The sequence below is a fragment of the Lepisma saccharinum genome, chromosome 16, assembly GCF_977018435.1.
Source record: "Lepisma saccharinum chromosome 16, izLepSacc3.1, whole genome shotgun sequence".
NCBI lineage: Eukaryota > Metazoa > Arthropoda > Insecta > Zygentoma > Lepismatidae > Lepisma > Lepisma saccharinum.
In genome coordinates, this window is record NC_139244.1 from 20,370,513 (window position 1) to 20,390,320 (window position 19,808).

Genomic DNA, 19,808 nt, shown 5'->3' on the forward strand with positions numbered 1-19,808 from the left:
GGGTGAGGAACAGATTCTACTCAATATTTATGTAACGTTCTGTCAGTGGTATCCTGAGAAACCAGTAAATGAAGTGGTTAAGTTCGTATCCCAGTGCAGTGGTGTGTCAGTGTCTGCAGTTTTAAGGGTTATAAAAGAGAGAATGACCGGGAGAGTAACAATGTATGCGGCTTCATATTCGCCTGATGTTTTGAGAGCGGGTTCTCACATTCAGAGGCTCTTATATAAAATGAATAGGTGCGGCGAACTATGAGTGTAACAGCAGATGATTGCGGTCATGAATCAGCTGAAGCGGAGTGATACATCGAATCGGTGAGACCGTTTGTTTACAGAAGGTTTCCGGGTTGGTGATTTACAGTATAGTAATTTTTCTCAAGTGTAACATTTCTACTATAATGCACAAATCAATAACAAATAATGTGTTAATTTTTTTTTTCAAACCAGAAAAGTGTTCACTACACTCATGAAAAAATGAAGTGTACCATTCAATTTTAATGCATATTCACAAGTATTCCATACATCCTAAGCTTGCACCAAAGCCAATGTACGTAGTAATAAATAATTTTTAAGTACCAGCAATACTGACTTTTTTTTAAGAGCTTCATGTAATGGTCACACTACTCGTAAAAAAAAAAAACGATCTGTAACGATTATGCAGTGAAATATGGTACTTAATTCTTATTGCCATTTTGCATTTAGAACTTATTAATTTTTTTTCTCTCTTTTATGCAGAGAAGTTTGAAGATTTTGATACAAAAGTTTTAGAGGTGAGTTTTTTAAGTATATTCTTAATTTTTTCTTTGTTAGAGATAAATGACCAATGTAGAATTAACTTCTTGCTCTTCAACTATGTTGGATTGGAGAAAATTATGGCCTAGAATGTAGGAACACATTTCGATCATTGGTTGGTTTGAATTCAGTTTTGTTTTACAAACTGATAGGTAGATCAAAGTTAGAGCTCCTGCAGAGCCAAGTGCTCTTCTCTTTGGTCCCAGTGGCAGATCAAAAATTCGGATGTTGACCCAGCATCAATAGGACGATTGGGTAACTCCTTGAAAACAATAGAAGCAGATTCTGGTTGTGATGGCCAAAAAGCAGCAGTGACGTGATTTGATGCGCTAATAACATGCGATCCAACGGAAAGTTGCTTGGCAGGCCTTGGACCTGAAAGATTACGCTACAGAGTAGTTTTAACAATAATTACTAGGTCTAATCCAATACCAATATATCAGTATCTGAAAGTATCAGTTGGAATTCATCTACCGATACTTTTCCGGGATATTGGTATTTCACGGGATCTGCAAAAATGCTGCGCGATCCTTTCACTGAGTCCAATTATCCTGGAAATTATGAAAAATTCAAACTTCCTTTTGAATAATTTTGCAATAATTTTGGAAGAAATACTGTATTTTGTGTTTACATATCATCTATTTTAATATTCTGATGTAATTCTCGAATATTCTAAAGCAAATTTCTTCAAAAATTGATGCATATAATTGGAGAAGAATATTTACACACACATATTGATCAATATTTTGAACAAATTTTAATTATTGCCATTTTAAAATATCTGTATTGGTGGGAATCGGTACCAGCTCAGCCCAATAACCCACGGCGTAACAGTCCATGAGGGCTGGTGCCTACCGACCTCAAACGACCAGTTACGGGGTGACAAGTGGTCAGCACGTCGAACCCCAAGTAGGTGTAGGATTTCTATGTTCCAGTTAACGTTACTCATTCATAGTTCCCCAATTTCCTCAGGATGGTGGATGGCCACCAGTCTCATACACAGGCTCAAATCTCGGGAAAAATTTGCCGCATATCCTGCACATATCAAAAGCCAAAGGTTGTTCCTTAGACCTCACAGCCACTGTGCAGGATGCAAAGTAGTTTTAGTTTAGTATAAATTACTTGCTTCCACAAATTTGGTGAAAAACATGCACATTAAAAATAATTATTTTCTGTTAATGGTTTAAAATACAACCTGCTTTACTCGACATCAAAAGAAAAGTTCCAGATCAATTTGAACGGGCAATTAGTGACCAGTGGTCTCCGTTTCCTATGTAGTGCAAATTTTCCATTGCATCCATAAAACACATATAATTTGCTTACTGATGACAAATATATTCTACTGATCGATAAAAACTTTCAAGTTTCCCATAAAACATCTGAATGGTTTATTCGCCTACTTAATGTATGTAGCCAACGATTGTAATGGGTTTCACTTCTGAATAAGAAACACAAGCTTTGGGGGCACCGTAGGAATGATAAATTTAGAAAGACCGATAGTTCACAAAAGTTTCCTTTCGGTGTTAAAATATATATTCAACCAAACATAACATTTTATGCCCCTTCAACTGCAAATAGAAAATGTTGATCACTAAAAAGTGAACCGTCATTATCTGAATAGTTAGTCTTTGATTACGTCGCCGAAGGGTAGAATTCAGGCAAGAAAATGCACTGGCAACTCTGACTTTCACCCCTCCCCCCATACTTACGCCAGCATTTCAGCAAGGTTTGATCAAAAATTACTTAAGAAGCACAATGACAAGAGTGAAATTTAGTCGACTGGCATTGTTAAGCATCGAAAGTGATCGAATTCGAAAATCAGACTTGACCAAAGTATCTGCTTCCATGAAAAGAGGACTGATATATAATTATAATATATAATTTTTTACAGTTTGTCTGTTGTCTTAACTTCCCTTACCAGTTTTCGCATTGATTCAAATTACATGTATATATTTTCATATTTGAACAGGAATGTAGGCATGAATTAATATTTAAAAAAAAGAAAGCTTTCTTTTCGTAAATAAACACAACTGAAATATGCGGGAGGATGCAGAGCATATTAGTTACACTAGTGTCCAGGGGTAGACAAAGCTAAAAATAATTCAGGTGCCAGCTCCTTTTTCTTGGGAGCCACCATTTTTAAAAACATTTTATTTATTTATTTTTCAAATCCGGTCTAAGAAAGCCATGAATCCAACTAAGATAAAGCTTACACATTTTGAAATGTGACTTTAAAACATGTAATTTATCGATTGATACAAGATTGTATTAAAAATAATTATTCTCGCTACGGAGTGTTCATTCTAATACATGGCCGACTCAACCATATCACTACAGATTTTCAAATTCATCTAGCAACAGTGAAAAAATTATAATGTTTATTGTTGTGATTTAATGATACATGTTATACAGGAAACACAAACATAAAAAAGCACATACAATAATTATTTTGAAAAAAAGGTAATGAAACTTCCATAAGCAAACTCGAAATCTTAACGCATATATAAAAAAAACACTTGAAAATGTAGGTGCCTGGTGAAAATTTCTGGGTGCTTTGCATTTTTCTACTCCTGTTGATATCTATGTGGTTTAAGTCATAAGTCATGGCAACTATTTTTTTTCTTGCGAACAGGGGACAACACGAAAAATCTAAGATATACGCTTGAAGGTGTATGGAATGTACTTTCAAAAGAAGCCACCAGATGATGTATGTGAACAAAGTTGGAGTAATAAGCATACACCAAAGTTCAGTCAGTGAGTGACAGCATTTGAAACTGGAGGTCATGAAGCAGGAGCAACATCCGTACGTTAAAACAGCAGTTCTCCGTGGCAGAAATGCACGAGAATGTGACAGAGCTACAGGAAGCACTGGGTGTGCATGGCATGCCCAGTGGATAACCTGATTGAATACTCTGAAGTTGTTCATGTCATAATAAAACACTGTTGTCTAATGTCCTGTGTTCTGCTTCATCCCTACGAGAGTCTCCTGCATACAGACTTCATCTGGTGGCTTCATTCACAAGTTAATTCCATACACTTTCAAATGCATATCTTAGATTTTTCGTGTTGTCCCCTGTTCGCGAGAAAAAAAAAATAGTTGCCATGACTTATGATTTAACCCTCGTATTTCTGCCATCTTTCACCTACAATCGGAGATGTAGCCTGCAGCCACAAAAGATTTATTATTTCAGTGAAGGGGCCTCCCCAATGGCATAGTGATAATGCTGTCGCCTTGTAGTAATTAAGGGGTCCCTGGTTCAATACCTGGTGGAGGCATGGTTTGGATCACACTGTAAACTGTAGTTCCAGTTGTAATTACGCTATCACTGTATAAAGTGGATTTCAAACATCTGTTCCATTTTCTAGTGCATGGTATTTAATTTCATTGCATGCATACATATTGATATAAATGATTCATTTAAGATTATTCAGCATTTGTTTGGAAAGGAACTAGTAATTTTAGGTTAAATTTGGGAAGGGGGGCAGGAGAATGCTATTCATTATACAGGGTGACCATTAAGTCCAACAACACAATTCCTCAAACATTTTAACACATTTCCTTGAATTCTCTTTCAAAATGTGAGGATAGATGATCCAGTTCTCGATTTTCACAGCTTGCACCTTGGATTTCAAAATTCTTCACATTAGGTTGAGGTCTGGTGACGTTTGCCTTTAACCAGAAAACAATATTGCCGTAGCTTCCACACTTTATGATCACCCTGTAGTGTTGGTGCAGTAGTCAGTGTTATGCCAGGAAGGCCACAGATGTTCCTTTGCTGTTATTCTCTTATCAACGTCAGCAGCTCATTGTTCACACGTGCAGCCCTAATTTCTTTAATTCTAAAAACATGTTTGTTTCTTCCAGCTGAAAAATGTGGTATGCATGAAAGGGATCTTTGGGCGACGCCGTCGGCTGAGTTCCTTTGTGGTGACAGGCAATTCAAACGGATTAGCTGGGTTTGCACTGGCACAAGGCGTAGATCCAAGGACAGCTTTGCGTAGATCGAAAAACAGAGCAGCAATAAATCTTATGTTCATCGAGTTGTACAATGGCCATACAGGTATATCTTCCTACCTCAATTAGCAATGAAAAGTACCAATGTGTGAACATTATTTTTCAGTGTGGTAATTGATTGATAGAGGCAAGCATATTTCGTTTTTGACAAAAACACGAAATGTGAAATAACACATTGTAATGTTAATTTTTCATGTTTCTGAAAGGTGTGAGGTGCATTTTCCTACCCTGTTTTGTCACGAAATGATGCAAAATGAACTGCAAAATGCGAAATACTCTTAAACATGAAATTTACCGTTTATATACCGACGCGACACTTTCTGAAGTCTGAAGTATCCTGTGAGTTATGCAATTCACGGAAAATTGATTCTGCTGTAAATATTTGAGAAGCAAAGATGGACCCCTTTATACAATAAACTTAATATCCTGGTAATGATTTAATGTGCTATTAGAAGGGATATGTTTATTTTGTGTAGTAAGTGAAGTTTTTAAATCAAATTTGGGATTATATTCACATTTTTAAAACAAAAATGTCATTTAATATACCGCTTTTTCACCACTATAACAGCGAAATTTCATTTTATAACCCGAGATTGACTCTCCTTTTGTACCGAAATTTTGCTTTTTTATTTACCAAAAATAGGTGCCTCTATTGATTGATTGATTTAGTTTATTTTACTTTGCATTTTGTGCCTCTTGGCTAATTTGCAAAGATGGGGATGAGCGATGAAATTGATGAATGGACATTCACAAACAACCAAGCCCGAGCGGGATTCGAACCCGGGACCCTTGTCAGTTTGGTAATGACTAAAAATTATGAAAACATAAAGTTAAGAACTTTTGAAGATTATTACAATCTACTAGCAGCAGTCAGTAAAAGTGTCAATTTCATTTTAATATAAAAAAAAAACATTGTGCATGTTTGTTAAATATAAAATATTTTAATTGCTACTTAAGGCTTGGCTGGACCTTCGGCATGGGAATGGGCGATTTTTTTTTTTTTCAAATTTTCCTCTCCAATCGAAAAACCTCTTGGATATTTCAAAATATGAAAAATTACATACGCTTAGAATTCCTTCTAGAGCATTGACATGAATTTTTGTGTAGTTTTCTTTCATTGTTGTCTAGATATTATCAATAGTTTCATGATTACGTAAGTCTATTAAACTATTGATAATATCTAGACAACAATGAAAGAAAACTACACAAAAATTCATGTCAATGCTCTAGAAGGAATTCTAAGCGTATGTAATTTTCCATATTTTGAAATATCCAAGAGGTTTTTCGAATGGAGAGGAAAATTTGAAAAGATTCGCATGCCAAAAGTCCAGCCGAGCCTTAACTGTGTTCATTCAGGTTTTGGCAATTTATTAAATAAAAATAAGTACAGTGGAACCTCGATTTTACGTTTTTCAAGGGACTAAGTTGAGAAAACTTAAAATATGGGAAAATGGTAGTCTTGGAATATAAAATTAGGGTTCCACTGTATAGGATTTTAAATTTGAACATGTATTATTATTTTTGGAAGTTATATGTACATTCAAGCTATGTACATAATTTCTATTCTTTCCTACATATTGATGTACATAGTTCAAAGAATAAATTAGTATTCACATTAAGGAATTGCTATGTCTGTAGGCACCAAAAGTTGCAATTTTAATGACAATTTAAGTTTCATACTGAGTAATGGTTACTGTTATGAAAATCATAGTTTGTTGATTATATTATTTTGCAAAATCAAAAATTTAGTATTGTTTTTCAGTGTATCACGATTTCTTCAGCCAGTTCGGAAGGACAAAAATCTTTGTTTGTAAAAAACCTGAAGGGTTTGGCCTGGTGTGCCACCGAGCTATTAAGACGATGTGTGAAGTGATTGGAATCAAAGACCTGTATGCCAAGATAGAAGGTTCAACAAACATTCAAAATATGACAAAAGCCTTTTTCCTTGGCCTTATCAGACAGGTGAGCTTAGCGAAGGTGTTTGTATTGGGACAGAAAGCATTTTGCCACCATACTTGTACTTTGTATGTTAATTATTTTTATGTTGTATTATATTTTACAAATTGTTAGTTAAGTTGCTTCTCCATAGGGAATACATGAATTTCTGTAAATACTTATTCATCAGATTTTTTACAGGTAGTATCTAGCTTAATAATCAACTTAAAAAAACTACTTCCTACTTGCAACATGGGAAGATTTTTTTTTTTTTCAGCTGGTGCGAAACTGTTAAGCCGGCATTAGACGAAAGCATTTCCTTTAACATTTTTGCTAGCATAAATGTTTTCAAAAATCTTATAACAGATAGTAATTTACATGCAAGCATTTTGTGTAACTTTTCGGCTAGCTTTTGCGATTACAATGTATAACAACATATACATCATGAAAGGCACGTCGAGCTACACCATCTATGCTGAGTGCACGGTGTTTACATTTGAAACAACTAAAATATTCTCCCATATGTGTACAGTAAACGTTGTAAAGTATGTATTTAATTGGCTTTTAAAAATGTGAAGTGATACATTGTTTACATCTTACATGGCCACCATTACACCTCCACTCGTGACCTAGAGGTTTCTTCTGATTGGTTATGCTACGAAAAATTCTACAGAAATAGGATGGGTTCTTTCCTTGAGAAATGTCATAAGATTTTCCACTTTACACGGTAGCATTTTGGTCGTGGCACCAATGTTAAGAAAAATGCTTTCGTGTAAAGCGGGCCTTTTTCCAATGATGGAGTTTAGCTTCATGGGATCTACAAGGGTGAATCAAATATGAACGAGCCTTGTGCGGAAAAACAAAATTTATTGAAGGAAACAGAGACATTGCCACATCCTATTTTTCTACATAGTCTCCGCCCTTAGTGATACATTTTTCCCAACGTTGTGGTAGGTTCTTGATGCCGTTCTCATAGAATGAAGCTGGGTGGGTAGCCAACCAGTTGCGCACAAAGGTTTCCACCTGATCGTTGGTCGCAAATCGCTCGTGCTTCTTTGAGGGGTCCGAACAGGTGAAAATCACATGGTGAAAGGTCTGGGCTTTACAGTGGATGCGGAAGTGGTTCTCAGTGCATTTCCACCAGTTTCTGCCCCGTAACACCTGCTGTATGTGGTCTGGCGTTGTCGTGGAGGAACAAGACCTGGCGGATGGGACAGCCTCGTCATTTGTATCGATACTGCACCTTAACTTGATCCAGGAGGCCGCAGTAGTAGGGTGCGTTGATGGTCCGACGTTCGTGTAAGAAATCCACCAGTAGGATCCCCCTCCAGTCCCAAAACACCGTGGCCAACACCTTCCCCACAGACAACCGAACTTTGGCCTTCACGGGGTTTCCTTCGCCTTTCCTCCTCCATTCCATGCTGGCACCCTTGGATGCTGGGGTGTAATGATGCACCCATGTCTCGTCACAGGTAACGATGCGATGCAAAAATGCTTCCCCTTCCACGCCAAAACGAATGTGAAGCTGGCGAGCAATGCGAACTCGGTCATATTTTTGAGCAACATTCAGCAGCTTGGGAACCCACGGAGCTGTGATTTTGCGGAAGCCCAAGTGCTTTGTGATGATTGATTGGACACTTCCATAGCTCACACCAAGTTCTGCTGCAATTTGCTTCACAGTGACTCGGCGATCCTGTTACAAGCTCACGAACACGAACCATGTTGTCATTCGTCACACTGGTGCGAGGACAACTGGGGTGCACTTCATTTGCAACACGTTTACGGCCTTGCTGGAATTCCTTACACCACACCTTCACTCTTGCCCACGAGAGGGTACCATTCCCAAACTGGGCCTGCAGTCTCCGGTAAATTTCGGCCGGTTTGACGTTTTCCTGGGTGAGGAACTTGATGATTATGCGTTGCACAACAGACACTGGCACACACTGCTCACTCATCGTGAGAGCTACTAAACGAAGCATGCGACACACCGGCTGTTCTGGTTCCTGACTCACGATAGCCCCACCTACCAGCTGCACATGCCCAATCACACCCTGCTACCCATTCAGACACTTAGCCAATCAAGGTTCGTTCATATTTGATTCACCCTCGTATCTGTTCGCTAAATTCTGTTGTCCTTAACTTTACATTTGCAGTAGGGATGGCCAAATCTGAATATTGCATAATGCTTTATCTGGATATCAGTAAGGAACGGATTTTTAAGGGGCTGCAACTTTCCAAAAATATAGCCGTTTTCATACCGATCTTTTGAGATATGTATTTTAGGACATGAAATCAAGTGAAATGAACATACTTTGTTGCACCTTTTTGTGACATCAGCACATTCATCCCCCTTTTACCCCTCTTTGATGCTTCAGCACCTTTTTCCTTTCTTTTCTTTCATGTTTTGTACAAAAATTGGACAGAAGAATAAATGATTTTCACTGTTCTTGATCAGCTACATAAAATCCTATAGTATAACTTTGTAGAGCAGAACGAGAGCTATAAAATGGTATAATATAATCATTGCAGCCCCAATAGTTTCCACGATAATGTAGCAAAACCCGTGAGAGAAGACACAAACTTCAACAGAACCTTTTCGGCAGAACCACAGTTCTCTATGCGGTCCACGCACATTATATACAGAAGGCTCAGAAAAATAGATGATGCATAAAGGCATTTTATGAGCACTTTTTTTTTGGAAAACATTTTCGGAACCTTTTTCTTTTTGACCATAATTTTGCACTTTAAAATCCTTTCCCTAGATATCAGATATTCAGATTACCCGAACTGAACATGTGCATTATCCGGACAATTTTATCATTTATCCATTTTACAGAGTAACACATATTCTTTTATTCATCATTATTCATTCATTATTTCACTGCAAATTTTCTACAAATTCTTCATCAAATCTGTACTATTCGGATATTCAGATTATCAGTTGCGTCCAAAATTGATATTGGATAATTTGAAATTCAGATATCTATCATCCGGATTTTGTGACTAACCCTAATTTGCAGGTACAGTATTGAGAGTTGCCGTAGATTTACAATCAGATGAATGAAAGTTTTGGTCACCTCGTAACTTGATGGCACCAAAAAAAGTACTGATGTAAAATTTATCAATATCAATTACAGATATTTTACTGATCACAAATAAAATTGCAAATGTTCTTTGAAGAACATAATCGTCAACACCTCCTTAATTAATATATGTAACCAAGTAACTAATCAGAGTTATTTTGGAAAAGAAACTGTGTATTTAGACTACTTTACAAAAACAGGACATATGGACTATTGCTTGTAATCATATAAATAACAACAGAATGATGCACTAAATTAAGCTATTTATAGATGGGTTGGATCGGTAAAATTATTGATGATTTTCATGAAAAACGAACATACCTATTTTGGGTGGTACAGATAGAATACCGATTTATCTCCATTGAAGTGTACACATGCAACAGATATGAATTGTGTTCTTTTCTTTTAAAGCATGCAAATTAAATAAAGGCTTTCGTAATTGATTTATTTGTACCATTGCAGAAAACACATCAAGAGATAGCAGAGGAAAAGAAGTTGCATGTAGTCGAATTCCGAAAGGAGAATGACAACTTCCCGAATGTCGTAGCTTCTCCATTGACATGCAGGAAACCTGAAGAGATATCAACCAATGAAGTTATGGATTTCACCCAGGTAAGGTTAACGTTCTTTTGCCTTGATGCAGATTCTAAGAACAAAGCCATGTTAACAATAACACCACCCTGCATTTTTGAAAACAAATCTGCTGATTTGAAACCGATAGGTGTTCTGGAAGTATTTTGAATGCTGATCACGGAAATGACATCCATTTTTTCCCATCATGTCAGGATTTTTCACAAAAGTGGCTGCGGTGGCTCAGTCGGTAACGCATCTGACTACCATGCTAAAGGTCCCGGGTTCGATCCCCGGCCGGTTGAAATTCAGCATCGAATAACATAGGTACCTGGGGGGTAAAGGTGGTCAGGGGCGTGATGCTGATCACATCACCCCCACTCACGACCTGATCAAGAAAGTGTGGGGCGTTACCCCCACACACCCTATACGCCTTCATGGCGTGGTGCTAAGCACAGGGGAACACTTTACCTTTTTTCTTTTCTTTTTTACAATCAAAATTATCATATTTGTCATTCAATTATGCCTATTACAGAATTCAATAAAATAAATTTAAGCAAGGAAAAATTTCGGAAGTTTACAAACCAATAGGTGATTTTGGAAGTTTTTTGAATGCTAATCATGCACATGATATCCATTTTTCCCCCATCACGTCAGGATTTTTCACAATTTCACAATCAAAATTATCATATTTGCCATTTAATTATGCCTATTAGAGAACGCAATAAAATAAATTTAAACAAAGGAAATTTCGGATCTTTAAAAGCCAATAGGTGATTCTGGAAGTATTTTGAATGCTGATAACGAATATCACATAAATTTCTTCCCATCACGTCAGGATTTTTCCCTAGATCAGGACTTTTCTCCACGTCATTAAGTTCAATCAACCCACTACATTATAACATTGAGTTTTGGACATTTTGTGAAGGAAATTTTTACGAGGGATTTCGAAAATGGAATTTACGTAATCAAAGTTTACAATTTTCATGTCAATGTGTCTTGTGAAGATGGAAGGTGGATTAAATGCTTACTACTGTATCTGCATTTATAGTTCAAAATTGGAGGATTTGTATTCTATTGAGGAAATCAAGGAACTACACATTTTATTGTGAAATAAAGGCACTTAATATATTGCTATTTTCTGAAGAAACTACACGTGATAGGTAAAAATGGATTTCATTTTTGGAATCAGCATACTGAAATTATTCAGGGACAACAGTCATCTGTGAGTCATCCAAACCCATGCAGATGACTGTTGTCCCTGAATAATTATTTTAAAAAAAACTGGTCTGTGAAAAAAGATGAATTAAATGTACACTGGTCACACATCGTTGCTAAATATTTTGCTTATTTGTGGTTTCCGCATGTAGGAATAAATTTCAAGCTTTGTAACATGTGTTCCACTTGATACATTTCACCCCTGGGACCATTTAACTGGAAGTGCATATTTTCAAGGTATGCATGTGATTTTGTTGCAATGTTTCCTTGCATATGCGATGGATTTATTTGGCAAGGTATTTGATGGTTTGGTAATATTCACGTTATTATGAGTGTTGGTTTGCATCCTGATGACTTATTGTTAGGTTAGAATGTTATTTGATGCCGATAGTAATTTTACGTTATTCTTTGAATTTTTACATGTTTTTTGCATCTAGAATGAAATTTTGCTGAAAAGTGGTAAAAATGAGTTTATTAATAAAAAAAATCGTAGCTACCCCTGAGTAGGGGAGAGCAGAAAGTAACCCCCCTCCCCCAAGGTCAGTGCCTCTGGAAGGAAGTATGTATTCTCCAGAAACGTTACATCAAAAATTGTGTTTATGTGCTTGTAAGAACTGCAAACTATAAAAGAGAGAATTATATCCATAGGTTCACACATTAAGTAATTAGAATATTAATTTAAATATCTGTCTTTTAACCAGCAAATAGGCCTCTCTGTTGGCGTAGTGGTAACGTCGTCGCCTTGTAATCAAGGGGTCCCGGGTTCGATACCCGGTGGAGGCACATGCCACAGTGGCTCGGTTCCCACTTTAAACTGTAGGCCTAGTCCCGATTAGCCTTACTGTGCATAAATTGGACTTAAAACAGCAAATCAATCAATCGATCAATAACCAGCAAGTAGTGCAGAAATTGGCCTGAAATTATTGAAAATTGTGCATTTTGTATTATTTCAAGAATGCTTAAACCCTGTGATAGAACTATGCAGCATTTTTTAGACAACCCACAATTTATGTACCTGGATTCCAGCAAAGCACCGGAGGCTATCAGTGAGCAAAGTCAAACTCATACATCACTTATACAATTCCACGATTTCAGTTTTGTTCCCAAATTAGATTTTTAAAAAAAATTCCCCTCTCAGTCCACACTATAAATGAGCCTCAATCCCTGTTTGAGCCGCATTGCACAGATTCAGAATTGACAGTTTGGGATGAAAAGGAGTAATAGCAGTTTGGTGTTAAAATGATGAATGTAATCCTACATCTGATTTTTTTTAAAATATTACACAAAATGAATATTTCCTTTCTAACAACACGGTTATGTAGTTATTAGAGTATTAAGTTTATTCCTGTGTAAAGTTATCCATTTTTGCTTCTCGAATATTTATAGCAGAATTAATCCCCTTAAGTGTGGAATTTTCTGAACAAGTCACTAGTGCAAAATATATATATTTATATTTTTAAAGCAAAATTCAGTTTCAACACACCCTTCTTATTCTTATTCATTTTCCAATTTATATTGACTGTCACTGCTTTCAGAGGTGAACAACAAATGCAACCCAGGCTTCCCCAATGGAATATTGGTAATGCATTTGCCTTATAATCAAGGGGTCCTGGGTTCGATACCTGATGGAGACACATTGCACAGTGGTTCAGATCCCATTTTAAACTATAGATTCAGTCCCGGTTAGTCTATGTGTGCTTAAAGTGTACTTACAACTCAAATCTCACTTAACATGATTGTGGCATCGTAAAAATCTTGCCTCCACAAGATCTGCATCATTGTTTTCAAGTGTTGAACCCATATTTATGTAAAACTTAAAAACATATATCGCCGTAGTTTTATATTAGAATTAGAAATGTTAAGCATAAGTGCAAGGGAATATTTGGATGGTGATTGTCATTCATGTATTAAACGTTACATACATGCTCTCTGATTTCAGTATGTGATGGGAAATCGAGTAGTACTCCACAAAAAGAAGCGACCTCCATTTTACACCAGGCTGCCAGGATGGAAAGTACATATTAAGAAGACTGCACATCTCAAGAATCAAGATAAGGTAATACAGCCAATATTTTGGGGTAGATTTATTATTTTTTAAATTATGAAATTTTTACTTCCCATCTTTCCAATGTTTTTCCATAGTGAATTTCAGCATCCAAAAACGTGTTCATTATTCATGTACTAGCATAAAATTCCTTCTTTTGCTTGGAATGTATTTTCCCCTATGATACAAAATCATAATAGCACATGTGGGAATTACTCGCTCGTGGCAAACTGAATAATTCTTTCTAAAAAATTATTTTAAAAAACATGTAAAAACTGTTTACTTACGTATTGGCGACTATTTTGTTGTTTGAGCAACGTTTCGGGGTTCCTACATGCCGCGTCACTACAGCCTGAAGAAAGGGGCTGTAGGAACCCCGAAACATTGCTCAAACAACAAAATACTCGCCAATACGTAAGTAAACAGTTTTTACATGTTTTTTAAAATAATTTTTTAGAAAGATTTATTCAGTTTTCCTATGATACGTTTGTTTAAAGGGAAATTGATGCATAGTTTCTATGTCTAAGCTGGTACATATCACACAAATACCTTAATTTATTCCACAATGGTTTTTAGTTGCATTTGTGTTTTATGCAGTTATGCAAGAAGAAATTGCAAACGATTGTTGAATTTTTCCCTTTGGAGACTCAACACTTTTGATATCCATGAAATGGCGGATACTGTTGTGTCTGGTTCAACGTAGGTGTCAGTGTGATTTAAATTAACAGAAGGGTTAAAATGTAGGTCTGAGAAAATGATGCCATTTTGTTTCCAAATATTACATTCGTCCATAAACATATTTTATTTATTCAAGTGTTATGCTATTCAGAATTAAATTTCATTAGGCTGCTGCTTTTAACGCACAGATATCTGTCGTAAATTTATAATGGTCAGAATCCTTACACAACATACGAATGGGTGTGGCTAGAAATTTTTGTACAGGGTGTGAAAAAATTGAATGTCAGAAATAATTATCATCATGTTATGATTGAGGAGCCATGGTGGTCTAGTCGGTAAGGTGTCTGACTTCTACGCATCTAAAGTTGGAATTTTTCTGGCCTTGTCCCCAAACAGCTCTGGGGCTCACTCAGCCTCAAATCAAGGGGTATCTGTGAGCTAAGATTGCAAGACCACCACCTGCAAAATGGCCGAGATCGAGAATGTGCCTTCATGACACAGTGAACTTTACCTTACCATGTTATGATTGTCATAACACATAAAGAAGTCTATGGGCTTGAGGCCAGACGAACACATCAGGCATATGTGTGCTTACTCGACCCATTACCACACAGGAGAAACTCCGAAACCACATTACAAAATCTGCTGGTGCTGCCATAACACCAGCAATGCTCCAGCTTTCGCACCACGGCCAACAGATGGGAAGTGTGTTGTGATGTGGATGGTGCACATGTTGAAAGTAATGTGTAACGGATATATACCATGAAAAACATTGAACATAAAATCACGATTTCAATCAAAATAGATAATTAATTTATGGACACCCTGTGTAGTTACTTGTCATACCAGGAAACAAGCTTTTGTAAACACTCATGAACAAATCTGCCACCTGATTTGTTGTCAAGCTCTGAACTTTTACGAATTTCCGAAGAAAAAAATGACTAAATGTATTTTTATTTGCATGGTATTTGAAATCGAGGATGGCAATTTCCTCTCTGCAAGTGTCCTTGGCCGTCTGGGAAAAAAAAATCCATCTTGAGTATAATTTCATCCTGCTACTCTTAGATTCTCCTAGCCTTGCATTTTTTAAACTTAATTTTTACCTCCTTGCCCCCCACAGAATTGATTTCCGACCAAGGTTGAAGGGTAATGCCCCCCTGCCCCCTGTGATTGCACCACTGGTTATCTTCAGTCTGCCCCAGGTGCTGCGGTGTCAGGACAAAATGCAAAGTGCACGGCAACTTCATCTTTGTTAAAATTCCCTTCTGCCGCACAATCCCCATCAATGAACTTTGACATTTCTTTGCGAACTTTGGGGTCCTTGACAAAGTCTGAAATGGTACGTTACTGAACATGTTACGTGGAACAAATAGAACGTAATAACAGGCAAACTACCTGGCATGACCTGATGATATCTTGAAAGCACCTGAAAATTTTGTTTGTGTGACTTTGAGAAAAGAGGAACAACAAGTAGGCAGACAATAAAACCATTTAACATCAATGCAAAAAAAAAAAAAAAAAAAAAATCACCGAGCTGTAGGTAAATATAGAAAAACATAAACAGGCCTCTTAACCTTTTGAGTCCCAAGGCCATTTTCACAAGTAAGTCCCGAGCCAATTTTGAGCAAAATGCAGAGTTTCAATTAAACGAGAGTAGATCGGAGACTAATTGCCCTAGAGAGATGAGTGATATACCGTTGTACGCGGAATGAACCAGAGATTCAGACTATGTGAAATTTATGCAAATTCGGCGTATATGTGGCGCGGGGGGGGAGGGGGCTAACTCTCAATATTCCAAAATTTCGGGAAAAAAAATTGGTTCCCTCACCCTCCGCCCAAGAAAAAAGTACATGACAGTGTCGACATGCACATGGAAATGATCGCTGACATGTAAGGAACACAAAAATATTTGCATTATTATCATATGACCAATGTAACTTAAGTTGTACCCCCAAAAGGAATGGTCGGCACGCCACTGATTCAAGCTTCAAAATGCAACGGTACCTTGAAATGACTATAGCTCAGAAACTAAATGCCCTAGAGATATGAAAGATATACCGTTGTACGCAGAATGAATCACAGATTTAGACGATATATAATTTATGCACATTCGGCGTATATATGTAGGGGGAAAGGGGGTAAATCCCCTGAAAATACTTTTTAAAAAAATGGGGTTTCGCCCCCCCCCCCCCCCCCCGAAAAAAAGGATATGAAAAGTTCAAAATGCACATACAAATTATCGCTGGCATGTAAGAAACAGAAAAATATTTGCATCATTGTCGTATGACCAATGTAACTTGAGTTGTACCCCCAAAAGGAATGGCCACTGATTCAAGCTTCAAACTGCAGCGGTACCTTGAAATGACTATAGCTGAGAACTAAATACCCTAGAGATATGCAAGATATACCGTTGTATGCAGAATGAATCACAGATTCAGACGATATATAATTTATGCACATTCGGCGTACATATGGAGGGGGAAAGGGTGGAAATCCCCTCAAAAATACTTTTCTTAAAAAAAATGGTGGTTCCCCCCCAAAAAATGTCAAAATGCACAAAATGCAAAATTTATGCAAATTTGGCATATATATGGAGGGGGAAGGGAGAAAACCCCCATTAATTATTTTAAAAAATTGTCACTTCACCCAAAAAATGTCCTCGCACTTGGGCACAAAATGACACCTACGCACAACATTCACGGACGAAAAGCTAGAACGCAGTGAAAAATGAGCACCAATTCTTGCAGCTGCTTGAAATTCTATTTTTTAGACAATGCAGGGTAACCCCTGTCGCAACTTGTGGACACTTGTGCTAAAAAAAACAAAGGTTTCCTTCAGCATGCTTCGAAATTCCATTCTCACAATGCAGATTCAGCAATCAGTCTTCCCCCTCCCCCCTGCTTGCGCCCTCACGGAAAACTTTCATTTTGACATCGGATACTGAGAAACAAGCTTCCTTCAAAAGCAGATCACAGGCGGGAGCGAAAAGCATTGCTTTAGAACAAACAAAGCCGGTGTTCCTTTGTCGGCAAAAATTCGACCTTGAAAAGAGACTCAAAAGAGAAGTCTCTTTCCCCCTCCATTTTCATGAAGACAAAAAAAAAATGCAAAAAAAAAAACATTTCTGTTAAATACATGTGTTAGGAACAATATATATAAAAAAAAATCGAAATTCTAGCCAAAAATAGAAAAGTTATAAGGTAAAAACTACGACCTTGACACAGCATCTCGATCGAGACGCTTGGTATCCAAAAGGTTAAAACAAAAGAAGACACAATTCTTAACGACAGTACTGACGAAAGAAAAGACAACAGCCTCTGATTTTTATAGAGACTGCCGACAGACAGGAAAATATATGCGGCCTCTCTTTCAATGCTTGGCTGTTGTATACAACAACAGAGGTCTAACTACAATAACATTCGGGTGCATCACTCTAAGAGTTATTGTTTTCAACATAGGTTTTGAATAGGAGTGTGGAAGAAAATGAGGGGGTGCACAAGCACCCCCCCCCCTGGTGCTACCCCTGAGAGACACAGACAGATAATGTTAGAACATTCTTTTGATTCTGAGAAAATTCTTTAATTGCAGGTGAAGATCGAAACCCTTGTAAGATATGGAAGACTAACAAGTTTTGTTTGGAAAAATCAGCCTAGGAAAGCAAAAACAACAACTGCAGCAGAGTGACACAAATGAACGCCAGAAAAGTTTTGTGTGTAAGAACATTTTTTTTGTATACAACACTTCATACATAATACAGTGTATATAATTAGTAATTTGTGGTTTTATTTTTGCCCAAATTCATCATGACTGCAATTAATTTTAAACTAAAATACCAGAGGTTAGTAGTATTCATCACTATAATCTACAGTTGTTATGGGAAAAGTTAGGGTCATTGTGTATTGCTAACATATAAAAAAAGAAATGTAGTTTTACATGGATCAAAACCACAGAAATTTATGATCCAGTCAGCATTTAGCAGGGTGTCTACAATTTTGTAAAAACAAAATTCCCCAACTTTTCCAGGTTTTCCATACAGTCGAGGAAAGTTTTACATTTTTTTGGCCATCTGAGGAACTAATTGCAACAGAAATGAAACCAACTGCCTCTATAGTAAAAAGAAGAAGAAGAAAAAGGTGACAATCCGATTTTGAAGAGTACCACACACTGACCTGTAGGTTCACCACCATCTTGAAAAAATGGTGCAAAAAATTCACCTTGAAAAGTAAACAAATTAATATACAGTATGTAACATTGTTATTCGTACACATAGAATTTCCGAGGAAAAAATGTCATATCTACTAGTAAATATAATCATTTTCATATGTATCTGGAAATTAATGTTAATGAAGGTTTCAAAAACAAATGTCAATAAAAATGTGTGTTCAAAGTATATAAATAGAGCATATAATTTGTGTGAAAAGAGAAAAACACGCTGTTTTATGCAACATTGTTATTCATACAGTCAAGAGTTTCAATCTTCCTCGTATACAGCACCACCGCTATTCGGGCGATTTCGTGCAGTTTGCAACTTCGTAACAAGTTTGAACATGCAGGCGTGCTCCCCGTCAAGCTGAATGCTGACGTAGGTATTGTTGTAGGCCTATTGTCTATCTTATCAGCATGTTCGAAATGGGCAAGGTGAAGGAATTTAGTTCCGATCTGAAGGATGTTATTATAAATTTGGCCCTTAGAGGTTATTCGTTAAGAAAAAATTGGACAAAAAGTCAATAAATCACACTCCACAGTTCAATACAAAGTAAACAAATTTAGAGGAAGATTCAACACAGAATGTGCCGAGAAAACCAAAAGAGAGACGGTTGAATAAACGTGATGAACGCTTTATTTTAAAAAGAGTGCGAGAAAACCCCCGACTAAGTGTTCCTCAGTTACGACCGTTAGTAGAAAATGTTGCTGGTAAGACGATGTCCGATCAAACTGTCCGACGTGCCTTGTGGAAGCATGGATATCATGGCAGAATACCACGAAAGAGGCCGTATGTAAATAAGGTGAATCGCAGAAATAGACTTTCATTCGCGAAAGAGCACATCCACAAGGACCAGGAATTTTGGGAGTGTCATATGGTCAGACGAGTCCAAGATTAATATATACGGGTCAGATGGGATAAATAGGGTCTGGAGAAAATCAAATATAGACAATGATCACATTAGCACAGATCCAACAGTTAAACACGGTGGTGGGTCATTAATAATTTGGGGCTGTATGTCGTCCAAAGGTGTTGGTACCATCCAGTTTATTGGTGGTATCATGGATGCATATATCTAATTGGACATATCGAAGAACAATGTAAAGCAGAGTGCCCAAAAAATGGACATTCCGCCCATCTACAGATTCCAACAAGTTAATGACAGTAAGCATAAGGCGCGAGTTAACATGAATTGACTAATATGGAATGTGCCCAAACTACTACAAACACCAGCTCAAAGTCCAGACTTAAATCCCATTCAGCATTTATGGG

General features: G+C 37.1%; 1 protein-coding gene across 1 annotated transcript in view; it reads left to right on the top strand.

The window, feature by feature from the left end:
- Positions 1 to 18,105, top strand: part of mRpS5 (mitochondrial ribosomal protein S5) — a 34,740-nt gene extending 16,635 nt beyond the window's left edge. The window contains exons 5-10 of the mRNA XM_083137265.1: positions 733 to 767; positions 4,655 to 4,850; positions 6,567 to 6,766; positions 10,285 to 10,434; positions 13,550 to 13,666; positions 17,921 to 18,105. Coding sequence (XP_082993391.1) covers positions 733 to 767; positions 4,655 to 4,850; positions 6,567 to 6,766; positions 10,285 to 10,434; positions 13,550 to 13,666; positions 17,921 to 18,016 — 794 coding nt within the window. The 3' untranslated portion in view covers positions 18,017 to 18,105. The remainder of the gene's footprint in view (positions 1 to 732; positions 768 to 4,654; positions 4,851 to 6,566; positions 6,767 to 10,284; positions 10,435 to 13,549; positions 13,667 to 17,920) is intronic.
- Positions 18,106 to 19,808: the final 1,703 nt, after the last annotated feature.